The sequence below is a fragment of the Cupressus sempervirens genome, chromosome 11 (genome assembly GCF_028749045.1).
Source record: "Cupressus sempervirens isolate cs-2001-9-10 chromosome 11, ASM2874904v1, whole genome shotgun sequence".
NCBI classification, from domain to species: domain Eukaryota; kingdom Viridiplantae; phylum Streptophyta; class Pinopsida; order Cupressales; family Cupressaceae; genus Cupressus; species Cupressus sempervirens.
Window position 1 is genome coordinate 848,574,551 of NC_143128.1, and position 13,679 is coordinate 848,588,229.

At 36.3% G+C, this 13,679-nt stretch overlaps 1 protein-coding gene across 4 annotated transcripts in view; it reads right to left on the minus strand.

Annotated features, from left to right (window-relative positions):
* Positions 1 to 4,950: 4,950 nt before the first annotated feature.
* Positions 4,951 to 13,679, minus strand: part of PBG1 (20S proteasome beta subunit G1) — an 80,086-nt gene continuing 71,357 nt past the window's right edge. For all 4 annotated transcript variants that reach the window (XM_089811578.1, XM_089811577.1, XM_089811576.1 and 1 more), the window contains one exon: positions 4,951 to 5,408. In XM_089811578.1, coding sequence (XP_089667704.1) covers positions 5,295 to 5,408 — 114 coding nt within the window. In that variant the 3' untranslated portion in view covers positions 4,951 to 5,294. The remainder of the gene's footprint in view (positions 5,409 to 13,679) is intronic.

Consider the following 13,679-nt stretch of genomic DNA (forward strand, 5'->3'; position numbering starts at 1 on the left):
TACTAGGATCAAGAGAGTATTTGCTTAAAAGTTTTGGATCCCTTCCACTTTTATTTGTGTTTTTTATGGGTGGACTTCAAAATCTCCTAGGTATGTCCTTATATGAGGATGTTGAGGATGTTGTGAGCAGAGTCATCATTGTCTTTAAATACAAAGGATATGGACCATTTGACTAAAGGCATGAATAATAATGTTTTTTCTAAGGGTCAAGAATTTTGAAATTAGATCTTTGGAATAAAGCAATGAGATGATTCACAATATGCTTCTGAATGTGATTGAGTGAGTATTTTTGCATCAATGCTGCACACTTTGTGATCCATCATTATACTGGTGATAATAACAGGGAGCATAAGGAGAAAATACTAGTTGTTTGGAGTAGAGCTAGGATTGATCATGCTTGGTGAAAAAACAAAATTATCTTTTGGACGATGTTTATTACTATATTAATCATGCACTAATTTGTAAGTTTATGAAGATTCTTGCTTCTCTCCAAAGATTAAAAAGCTTGGTCCATCGACTAGAACCCCGAGGGTGATATGGAAATAATCCTAGCAGCTAATACTTACTTTATGATAATGTTTACATAACGTTATCAAATTTCCACAATCCATTTGTTGAAGTACATTCTTTTTTGGATTATGAAACTCTCCTTTTGTGATGTCAAATATGTTAGGAGTATGATCATTTGCACAAGGAACACCCTTGAGTAAATAATGAGGTTGGCTAAACTAATTTGTCATCCCCTCCTCTAAGACCAATAAAGGGAAATCCCCTATGTTGGAAGTAATGGATAAGGAGGGTCTCATTCCATTAAGCCTCATAATAAGAATACATGACAAAAGAACTCTCTCAAGGATAGACATGGTGATGATTTTTTAATCACATTCTAGAGTTGGTTCCTTAGGACATCACTCAATTTTTGAAGAGCTTTCCAAACATTGTATAGTGCAAGTTAGATCGTAGAACACTCTATGTGACATGAATCGACCTCTTTCAATTTTTGGAGAGCTTTTCAAAGTTAACTAATTTAATGATAGTTCAACTCTTACCCGTCATAATCATCTTTTAGACGAGGAAGTTCTATACTTAGGAAAAGATAATCCAATACCACTTGGCATAGGGTTGCAACAAAATCCTCTTAAACATGGTGTTGTAGAGAAGCCCCTAAGGTTGGGCATAAGAAGAATTGGGAGAAAGTAAGGTTAACTAGCACGACATTGGTGGAATCATGGTCAATTAAAACCATGATTTTTATCTCCCTTAGCAAAAGATAATTGTTTTTTTTCATGGAATGTAAGGGGTATAAATAGTGTTTATAGACAAAAGGGCTATTTAGGACTTGATTCATACTTGTTTATTTTCTTTGTTTGAGGGACTAAACTAACTACTGAAGTTTGCAAAAAAAAATGCATCCAAATTTTGAGTAAGAGGTCAATGCCACTATAATGGAGTTAAAGGCAATGCAAGCGGTGTTGCTTGCTTATGGGACCCACACAAAATCATTTTACTCTAGAAGTCAACCTCTAGGTGATTATCTATCTCTATGGATGGTTTTATATTGATGCTACTAGTATAGAACCAAGTAAAGCTATTATTTTCATTGATGTATGCTTATCTTCTAGTGAAATCCCCATTTGGTGTGCTTGGCCCTTCCAATTTCCATCTTTGCATGCTAATCTTTGTGAAGCATTGAAAAATTCCTCTTTTAATTCTAACTTTTGGCGTGAAGAGAAGCCTCCTTATGGTACAACAATGTATTCCTTGTAAAGAGATCGCAATTAGTTCAATATAAGCTTAAGAAGTGGAATGGATAGTGCATTGACAACTTGTTTTCTTAATGATGTCATATTTCCACAATCCATAATTTGAAACAATGCTAAATTCTTGGATCAAATTCATGCAATAGAATCCAAGAATTTAGCGTTGTTTCAATTTATTTTCTACTAAAATGGTTGCCCAATCATATGGTGGTCATTGCTTGCCAAATCCGAGCTCAAGGATTGACAAAGGAAACTCCTTGAGCAAAATCTACAAGTATGAAGAACCTCGAATAATGGGACTTACAAAAAGAGGTTTTTTTGGAAGCAATACTTACATGTTGAATGGCATTAGGAAGGTAAGAAAAAACTACTCACAATTTTGTCAAGGACAAAAGGCAAGAAAAATTGACCGCTTACGTTTTTTCCTTTGAAGGGGAATCTAGCTTAAGTTCACTTTGAGGAATTTCAATGGAAATGCCCTGATTCGATTTCTCCCTAATTTTTGAGAATTCTTCATCTACAAGGTATGAGAAAACTCATTCTAGGATGTATTATTTTTCCAGTGTCAAGTGAAATGAACAAATCTCTTATTAGACTAGTATCTTTAGATGAATTGCGAGGCAATTTGTTAGCAAAAGAAGAAAGGAAGGCCACGAATCCCAATGGTTTTCTAATAGATTTTTATCAAGAGTCTAAAAAATTGTCAAATTGGATTCGTTGGAGGTTATGCAAGTCACAAAGGACCAAACAAATGTTAAGGGTCATTAATCCTACATCCCTTGCTTTTATTCTAAAAAATAGAGTAAGTTGTTGGATTTGCATGAACCCATAGCTCTTTGTAGCGTGGTACAAAACAACTGGTTAGTTAATTGCATAAAGACTTAAGCCATGACTGAACATGTTAGTTTTTGAAGAGCAAGGTAGCTTTTTTGTTGGTAGGCAAATTTTGGATGGGATTGTTGTTGCAACTGAAGTTGTCCATGACATACATTTTAAGTTGGACATGTCCAAGATTCATGCCCATATCAAATGGGCTTTCTTAGTATTAAGGGCATATAACTTTGGGTTTGATGGTTATTGGATTACTTGGGTCATGAGTTGTCTTACCTCAACTTCTTTCTATATTCTTATTCATGGTGAACCTCCAACCAATCTAAAGCATTGGGGTATCTTCGAGAAGGTGACATATACATATCGTTGAATGTTTACAAAAATTTATCATCTTATGTGAGGCAAGGTTTGCTCAAGGCATGGAGTTTGGAGAATAGTTTGTCCCTTCGTGCTCATTTACAATTTATAGATGACACAACTTTGATTGGTTTAGCCAAAGTCAAAAAGACATTTAACTTGGAAAAAACTTTGGATGTTATCAGATTTGGTAGATTTGACTATGGACGTAGTCACCCAAGATTTAGAGGCCTAATGGAAAGTACAATAACAAGAGAATCAACATAACAAGAATTAATAGAGTAGCTTTAATTAACTGAATTGATATTACAAACAAAACATCTTGGTAAGTGAGACATAAGAACGCATAAAATTATGACAAGTGAGTTAATCTTATGACATTATACAGAGTGATAACTTATAACCCACTAAAGGTGGAAAAGTGTGTGTGACACATCCACTAAAAGTAGATCACCTTCCAAAGGTAGAGAAGTGAAAGTGTCACATCTACTACTGTTGAAATAGTGGAAGTGACAAATGCATCATAAAAAAATTGGGCAAAACAAATTAGCATCAAGAATAAAATCACTCAGGTTAATCAGATGTCTGAGGGAACAATTTGGCTTTTTAAGCACCCTGACATTGGGTTGGTCCTTTGTCGGGTACTTATTGCCCCCTTGTTGGCTAACTTTGTTGTGTCTACTACTGTTGAAATAGTGGAAGTGACAAATGCATCATAAAAAAATTGGGCAAAACAAATTAGCATCAAGAATAAAATCACTCAGGTTAATCAGATGTCTGAGGGAACAATTTGGCTTTTTAAGCACCCTGACATTGGGTTGGTCCTTTGTCGGGTACTTATTGCTCCCTTGTTGGCTAACTTTGTTGTGTAGATGTTGTGTTGCTGGCTTCTTGCAGTCATCTTTTGTTGTTTTCATGAGCCTTATTACTTTATCTTCATCATGGTACAAGGGTCTGGGCCCTTCCAAAATCCCATTTCACCTTAATAAAAACCATTAATTCTGACCATGTGACCAAATCATGTATGCTGGACTTCATATAGTTCATCTTCACACAATTTTGACAGTTGCATATTTTGACATGTAAACAAGCCAATATAATACATCCTCTATCTAAGCTCGCACAAAGAGATTCACTTTTGATTATTTGATCCAAAAACAATAATTGACCAAAGTAAAAAAATGACAAGATTTCCCATTACCTTTGACTGAAATCTACCACCTAACCAAAACTGAAGGCAAGCTACAACAATTTTTGTTTTTCATTGATAGCTGCCTGGTCTCTACCTCCATGCCAAAATCTAGATTCTCGAGATGTTTTTTACAACAAATTTAAATTCACAAGTCTTCTGATATTGATTCTGAAATAACACGTTTGGAATATCACATACAGCTTCAAAATTTCTTGCAAATTCGAATAGATTTATATGCATATATTTTATAAGACATGCCATCGTAACAGCTAATAGCAAAAATAAAAATCTGTCCTTTCATATATGATAGTGCGGAAAAAATAATGTAAGCAGAATGCTTTTGGCAAAAAACCTTGTATAGATTAATCAAGTGGCATGATAAGTCACACTAATCATAAACATAAACATTCAAATATTATCAAAAACTGTGGAAATTAGAAAATATGAATATTTGAATGTGCAAATAATTTAACAGCAGAAAAATTGGCTTCAAAAGATTGTCTCGCGATAAAGAAATTACTGTAAAGTTATCGCTACCTAATCCAAATATCTTTCACAATGCCTCCCAATTTGTTTTTAAAATATCTTGCAAATTTGAATGGATGTATATGCATATATTTGATAAGACGTGACATCTTAACAGCTGATAACAAAGATTAAATCCTCCTTGCATATATGATAGTACTGTAAAGAAATCTAAGCAGTGTGCTTTTGGCAAAAACTGTGTATAAGAAGACATCCATGTCATTCATTTATACTTTATAATAACCCAAATAGAATAATCATCAAATGGTACGATAAGTCAAATGCTAATCATAAACATAAACATTCAAATATTATCAAAATTTGCAGATATTAGAAAATATGAATACTTGAATGTGCAAATAATTGAATAGCAGAAAAATAGGCTTCAAAAGATTCTGTCTCAAGATAAATAACTGTAAAGTTGACCCTACCTAATCCAAATATCTTTCATAATGCCTCCCAATTCTTTTTTTTATAGCTATTAATCAATATGCACTAATTCTTGAAAGACCTCATTAAGGTTCTGAAAAAGGACACAATTCAGGTTTCTAAATTGGCATATCATTCCAGACAAGCCACATGAACTTTTTGCCTTGCCAAGTGAAACAACTGCAAAGTCATGTCTCTAGTTACCACGAACCCTCAGCCCCTGCAGTTGGATTTTTAAATGCACTAAGCTCCCAGGATGTTTTCAATGCATAAGGTTCAGAAATGGTGGCTCCTTCTTCTGTAATCTTAGCTATCTGCAAAAGATAGGGTAAATGGACTGTAAGTTCCTGTCATCTTAAAACTTGGTTAGTTATTTTTATCCTTCTTAAAGCTTATTTAATTTCTTTAAGATTTAAATCTAAATCAGCACATATATAAAATCAAGCAACACAACAACAGAGTTTCCACGCAAGCCCTTGCAGGATAAAACCATGGCATAAATATTGCTTTTAATGGTTTACTTGTTACGAATTTTATAGGCACCAAGCCCTCATTCAGTTCATGGACACCAACTCATTAGAGGGACAAACATCTCATTCATTTTGTAAGCACCAACTCGCTAGAGGCACCAACCACTCATTTTCACAAGATATATTACTCTTCTTCAATCTGTTGAAATTCCCTTCTCAAATCTGCTGTAAACTGATCATAAATCTGTCAAAAATATGATCACAATCTCCTCTTATAAATCTGATATAAACTCATACTCTTCTCGTTGAATCTGCAAATTATCTTTTAATTAATGGTTCTTCACAAATCTGCTGTATACACTTGATTGTCTTTTCAATCACAACACACTTCATCATCTCCATATGATGCAGGTGCATCATAAAAGTTTGATAAATAAGGGAATATAAATTGTTAATGTAATATGGCTTAGTAAGCCATTTCACGTTTTATTGATGTAATGGAGTCCAAATAGTCTAAATGTCATAGAATAATAATAAAATATATTAACTATAGTAGTTAATATGTTTAAAGTTTATTAAAATCGGTCTCGATGGAGGGGGATAGCAAAATGTAATGAATAAGGAAATAATAGAATGAAGTATCGACTTTGATATTTTTTTCAAATAATATGACAGTGAATGAGACTCAGATTTTGGTTATCTTTTATAAATGATTCAATAGTATAAGGAATCGGGCTATGAAATGAACTTTTGTTTTGTACCGATCCTTAATTTTGGTTTGATTCTTGTGAAGGAATGTTATAGTGAATAGGAAGTCACACTGATACCTGTATTGGATTATATCAGTCTTAATTATGAATATTATTTGTTTGTACGGCATTCAAGAATTGGCTATGCGTAGAAATATGATTTAAAGGATTCCTGTTTTATTAAATGCAGTGACTTCATGCCAGTGATCGGGACGGTTAGATCAAACAGAGAACACTGTGGGTACAATAGGAATGGCTCAGAAGATAATGAAGTCCCTGACGTTCTAAAATTGATATTTGGGAAGGTGAAATGTCTAACCGTGGAAGCTGAGAGACCTATGACGACAGTTGCATTTGAGGGAGGTCGGATGGGATATACATATACAGGTACAACCATTTGGAGTGGTTAAGCTGAGTACCAATAATCTTCACTCTCAATACATGGAGATGGAAATAGGGAGAAGGTGCTGAATGTGGCAACTGCAAAGCAGTGAGGGTAACCACAGATCATAGAGTATCTACATGAAGAACATCATCGGCAATGATACGGTTGATGATTCAGTGATTAGTTATGAAGTATTGTTTATCGGTTATTAGAATAGTGAAGAGATTGTAAATCTCTAATAACAATAGTTGTGTAAGAAGCTGAATGGGATCATGAAATATATGCAGAATTGAACCGTAGAATGATTCCCTCTGCATCAGCACCAACCACTCATTTTCACAAGATATATTACTCTTCTTCAATCTGTTGAAATTCCCTTCTCAAATCTGCTGTAAACTGATCATAAATCTGTCAAAAATATGATCACAATCTCCTCTTATAAATCTGATATAAACTCATACTCTTCTCGTTGAATCTGCAAATTATCTTCTAATTAATGGTTCTTCACAAATCTGCTGTATACACTTGATTGTCTTTTCAATCACAACACACTTCATCATCTCCATTGTCAATCTCCATATATATCTTGCATTCTACTTTGAAAGACATACCTTTTCACAGGTGATATGCTTCTCCAACAAATATACACATCAAGTACGGGTCATATCTCTTCAAGTTGCTTTGTCTCATAAATTATAACACCTAGCAAACTAAGCACTTTGCAAATAGTAAAACTACAACGAATAATACCTTTTTGAAGAATAAATATACAACTCCAATGAAAATCACATCTCTTGGATTATGAATAGCAGCTCATTAGTAGTTACTTTTTTCAATCAAAACTGCTGCATTGCCTTAATGAATAGATAAGCATATTAAGTGATCACATCGCACTGTGATACAAATTGCTGTTACAAGATTCAAGAAGAGTTGGCAGATTAACGGATTTCCGGATGATTCATTAATTAACAGAGGAACAAATGTGTTCCTTATAAAGAATCACAAGGACGTTGTTTCTAAAAGAAACAACGTAGACTGAAGACGGAATTAGAAACAAAACTAGAGACAAGATAAGAAACATTCCTATCTAGACTGAAGAAAAAAGAGACGGGATAGGAAACATTCCTATCTAGATTGAAAGACGGACTACAGACAAGTAGTTGACTATTATAGAAAGTATAAGATATTATCTTAATACTCTCCCTTAATGGTCAACGTACGGATGTCGGAACATTCTGTGATAATTGAGACCCTCCCTGGATCTACAGAATGCTGAAACCAAGAAGCTTTGCCAGAAGAGTGCTATGACTCAAAATAAGTTGCATTTACAAAACTTCGTTTTTGTGGAAAAAACGGTAAAACCCAGAATCTCACGCAACCTTGCGTATTACAGACAACATGAAATGATTTTTGAGGAGAAAATCAACAAACCCAGAATCTCACGCAACCTTGCGTATTACAGACAACTTGAAATGATTTTTGAGGAGAAAATCAACAAACCCAGAATCTCACGCAACCTTGCGTATTACATACAACTTGAAATGATTTTTGAGGAGAAAATCAACAAACCCAGAATCTCACGCAACCTTGCGTATTACAGACAACTTGAAATGATTTTTGAGGAGAAAATCAACAAACCCAGAATCTCACGCAACCTTGCGTATTACAGACAACTTGAAATGATTTTTGAGGAGAAAATCAACAAACCCAGAATCTCACGCAACCTTGCGTATTACATACAACTTGAAATGATTTTTGAGGAGAAAATCAACAAACCCAGAATCTCACACAACCTTGCGTATTACAGACAACTTGAAATGATTTTTGAGGAGAAAATCATCAAACCCAGAATCTCACGCAACCTTGCGTATTACAGACAACTTGAAATGATTTTTGAGGAGAAAATCAACAAACCCAGAATCTCACGCAACCTTGCGTATTACAGACAACTTGAAATGATTTTTGAGGAGAAAATCAACAAACCCAGAATCTCACGCAACCTTGCGTATTACAGACAACTTGAAATGATTTTTGAGGAGAAAATCAACAAACCCAAAAAAAACAGAAACAAATTCAGAAGGCGAAAAATGCAGCTTCGCCTTGATCAGGACCCGGAGAAGTCGGACGCTGCCTAACACCCAGAACAAGTTGATCGGTGTTTCGATATTCGAAGATTGCGATGATGCGCTGCTTCCAAGGTCCATAATTGTGGTCATTGAATCGTAGACTGCCCTCCAACATCAGATTAGTCAAAGATGCCATTTGCATGAAGTTTGAGGCAATGTTGAGGCTGACCCAGAAAAAAAAATGACAAGTGCCCAGAAGAGTAGACAGAAAACCCAGAAGGAATCTGCAGTCGCAATGTAAATCCGCCGGCTCGAAAATCGAGGCACGAAAAATGAGGTAACCAGAAAATTCTGACGAAGACCCAGATGAGGTCTCGAAAAACCAACCAAGAATTTGCAAACAAAAAAATTTTACGACCCCAAAAATTAGGGTTTCGAAAAAAAAGGCCCTGGCTGAAAAATGCTTGAAAAATCTTCAGATTTCTTGATAAAAATGGTTGATTCTGCTTCCCAAGCACGATTATAGACTGAGTGTGCAAAAAAATGACTCCAAATATGAAGCAAACAGTGGCCAAAAAGACAGAGGACCTTCCAAAAACAGTCGCAAATTTAGGAAAGTCGCAGAGGCCGGATTGAGAGCCGTTTTGTTTTAAAAAATGTCAAAAAAAAAAAACAGGAGCTGAGAAGCATGGAAAAAACACCATTTCGCTGTTACAGGCGCATGAAAGCTAAAGCCCGGCTGCAAGAAAAACGGCAGTAAAAAACGGCCAAAAAACGCACGACTTCAGGCCTTGTAGACTGCGGCCGAAAGTTGGCACATTCGAACCACGAACCAGGCAGAACACAAGCCGACCAGAGAAAATGTAGAGCCGTGATTTGCAGAAAAAACACCCTTTACTGGTCTCACAAGCCCTAGCCAAAAACCAGGAGTTCTATGAATTTCTCACAGAAAACGGAAACCCTGCTTTTGATTTACAGTGAGATTTCTCCGAATGGAAAAACCCAATTTGAAGCAAAATATCACGGATACTTAATTTCGAAAATAGCTACTGATAATTTCTGAAAAGAAATTATTATTTTCAAAAAAAACTTCGCTCTGATACCATGTTACAAGATTCAAGAAGAGTTCGCAGATTAACGGATTTCCGGATGATTCATTAATTAACAGAGGAACAAATGCGTTCCTTATAAAGAATTACAAGGACGTTGTTTCTTTTTTCTAAAAGAAACAACGTAGACTGAAGACGGAATTAGAAACAAAACTAGAGACAAGATAGGAAACATTCCTATCTAGACTGAAGAAAAAAGAGACGGGATAGGAAACATTCCTATCTAGACTGAAAGACGGACTACAGACAAGTAGTTGACTATTATAGAAAGTATAAGATATTATCTTAATAATTGCATCACTTGAAAATGATAATTTACACAAACCATTTGTTTATCAATTACAGTTTATGAAGTTGCTTCAATCACTCATTTTCTGACTTGTCTTTGAATAGTCAAACTAACCAAAATCAAATCATACTCCCTGAACCAGCTGTCTCATACAATAGTCCATTACTAATCACATAAAGTCAACCATAAAATACACATAATTACTCATCACATAAAGTTGACCATAAACAGTTCATAACAAGGATGAATTCAGTTGTTCAAACCTCATTAATAGCTTCAGTAACAAATTTCCAACAATCTCCCCCTATGTAATTGATGGCAACCTCTCAAGGAAATGATCTTGAATATACAATGGCAATGCTCACCCTTTCTCTAATGCACCCCTTTACTCATCCTCTCCCCCTTTGACACTAATGAAAAAGGCATCTATAGAGTTGTATGATAGTGCAATGAAGAGCTCCCCCTTATGAGTAAAGGAAAGGCTATTTTGATTCTTCAAGCGAGTTGGACTATTTGCATTATTCTTGAACTAACTGCTTGTAGTTTCAGTTCTTCCCAGGTCTCTCGACTTTGTCTATTGCATTATACAGTTCTTCCTCAATACTATCTTAATCATTGTCTTCATACTTAGGCTCGCTCTTTTCCTCTTCATCTGAGAGATTCATTTCTTTATCATCATTTTCAATAATGCTTCTTTCTGCTTCAAATTCCATAAAAAACAATTAAATATAAAGTCTCCCTTTTTTCTGTTCTTAACTTCAGAACAAAAAGAGCTTCCTCGACCATTTTCTTCCTTGGAACTTTTACTTCCATACTTTCTCTGGCCTCGGATCTTTTTGTGGCTTTTAACGTTGATGTCCCTTTCGATGAATTGCCTCTTCCAGTCCATATTTCATAAGCTATATGGATTCCATATAACTCATCCATGGTTTAACTTATACAAGTCCCTCGTTGCCATGTACTGAAAGTCGCACTTCAACACACACAAGTAGACAAGGCCACCCATTGCCATTTCCCAACTCTTCAGGAGTTCAAACCACAATGAAATCCATGGTGGTAAATTAGAATCGGCATTCTCACAACACGATGATTGACAACGTGGATTTCCAGGTTGCTATCTTCTTTTAGCACCAGAAAGAAACATTACACCACAGCACAAAGAAGCATCCCTGCATTGACTATGTTGCTCGAACTTAACAGCATATGAAAATAGTGAATAGAGGACTGTGTAAGCATTTCTTGGCCAAATGTTGAATTGAAGTGTGAAAGGGACTTAATAAAATGTTGATTGATAGGTGCTAGTCAGGAATCTAACGTTGCTATATGGATGATTAACTTCATGATTGTCCTTAGCATGGGAAAGGTATATAATTGAGTGAGGATTCTGCAAAACATTCTTGCATGCTCTCTACACTCAAGTCCCTGCAAAAGATGAGACAAGTTCCAGCCAACCACTTCTGAACGACCCCTCACGGTCAACTACATTCCATTGGAGTACTTTGGGCATTTAGGCACTAGCACGGGAAGAGGTGCAACTGGCAAAGAAGAAAAGGAACCACAAGGAGGTGTTGAGAGAAAGTAAAGATAGCACAAAGGATAATTATGAGCTCATTGAGTTGTCCCCATCCACATCTGCCATCATACACAGGAACACCCCCATGGCCAACATTGTGTCAGCTGTCTATGCTCAATACTTGGTTCCATCGGATATTGATATAGTGGAGGCCATTTTTGTCTATGACACTACCACTTCCAACACTCTAGCCACATTTCTTATGGCAGCCACTTTGCCAACCGAGGCCACCTTGCCATAGTTGAAGGCACAAAGCTATTGCTCATGGAATAGATTGATTGCAAGTTGAAGATACTTGGGATTCCAGTTGAGGCTCCAGCAATCCCTTCACCTCAGGGTCATGGTCAAAGGGATTGAGCAGCAAGAGAGACCAATCGGTGATGGTGATTATAATTTTTTAGTAACTAACCTTGCCCTAGACAAGCAACTTCACATAGTGTTGAGCATATCCAAGGTGATGCCTCCCTGCACAGAAGCCACATTTGCTACACAGGAGTCGCACATGGCCATTCTAGAAAAAGAACCTATTAGGGAACAAAAGTTGAATTATTCAAAAGGTATTATCAACATTGAAATTGCTAAACCCAATGAAGAGGATTCACCTAGTACAACTCAGCAACGCATCCAAGATCTTGAAGTCTCTGGCAATCCTTATGCAGGAGAAAGAAGATGTCCCTTAACAGTTGGATAAAGCTCATTCCCCGTTGGTGGAGTGAGATGCCCAACACATTTGAGCATTCATGCAACAGGAGTGTGAGGTGGAATTGACCAGCCTTTTCACATCTAGAGGATGGCTTGGAGTGGAGACCCCTGAGATGGTGACAGCTTGGCACCCTGCCGGGCCTACTTTCGGAAGGAGAGATGGTAGGGTAATCATAGCTTTATTTGGCATGGCGACCACTTTTAGACAGTTGTTTAATAGGCTGACGCATCAAACAGTCCCTAGTAACCAGCTTCCAGATCAAAGAGATAAAGCTTTCCCTATGGAGCAAAAAGTGTGCGCTGATGGAAAAGAGTACTCAGAAGTTCAAGAGCCAACTTGCTGAGCATGCACAGCTACAAAATCTGTACAGACCAAGGCGACAGTTGAGGAGGCCAAGCTAGCAGAGAAGCGAAAAGACATAAAGCAACCCAGTTGTTAACTGAAACTACATATATGGTCAAAGTATCAAAGGAACAAGAATTTATAGCAGCTCTCCATATTAAGTTGTGCATAAAGGAGGTGGCACTGTTTGTGGCTACTCAGCTCCCCAACGTCCACTCCCTCATCTTTGGTACATCCAGCACCAGGTATGTCTTCTCACCCAGCTTCTCAATAGTTTTTTGCTATATGTTGTTCAGCTTCAAATGTTGGTAGTCTATCGTCAAACAAACAACTTCACTTTTGCAGAGAGCTGATATAGCTCATAAATAATAAAATAAATTGTTTTGTAATTAAAAAGTTAGTTACAAAAAAATAACAGTCGTAGTTATGAACGATCAGCATTCTGAATCACAGGCAGCTATGCTATAGATTTTGCATTATACACATCGTTGGAGACCAAATGTATGAACCATAGTACAAAATATTGTTATTGGCAACTTATTGCGAGGGCCAAAAAAAGATATCAGGAAATATATAAGATAAGTCAGGAACTTATCAAGAAAATATTGGGAACTTAAAATGGTGCTTAAATTTGATTTAAAAAGCATTTTTTTTGCAAAATTCAATAAGGAGATGCATCTAATGAATCAGTAAATGAGTAAACAAATCAAACAAGCTGATCTAGATATATATAAATGTAAATAGGTAACAAATTGCATCCTCGTGTGGAATGCTGATGGCCGGCAACCTGAACCCTGAAGCAAACTAATAATAGCTCCGTTATTGGATTCGTCCCCTGCTGCCCGGATTCAGGTCCTGGTCCGCCTGGGTCTGGGCAGGGTCATTATTTCAGAATGTGG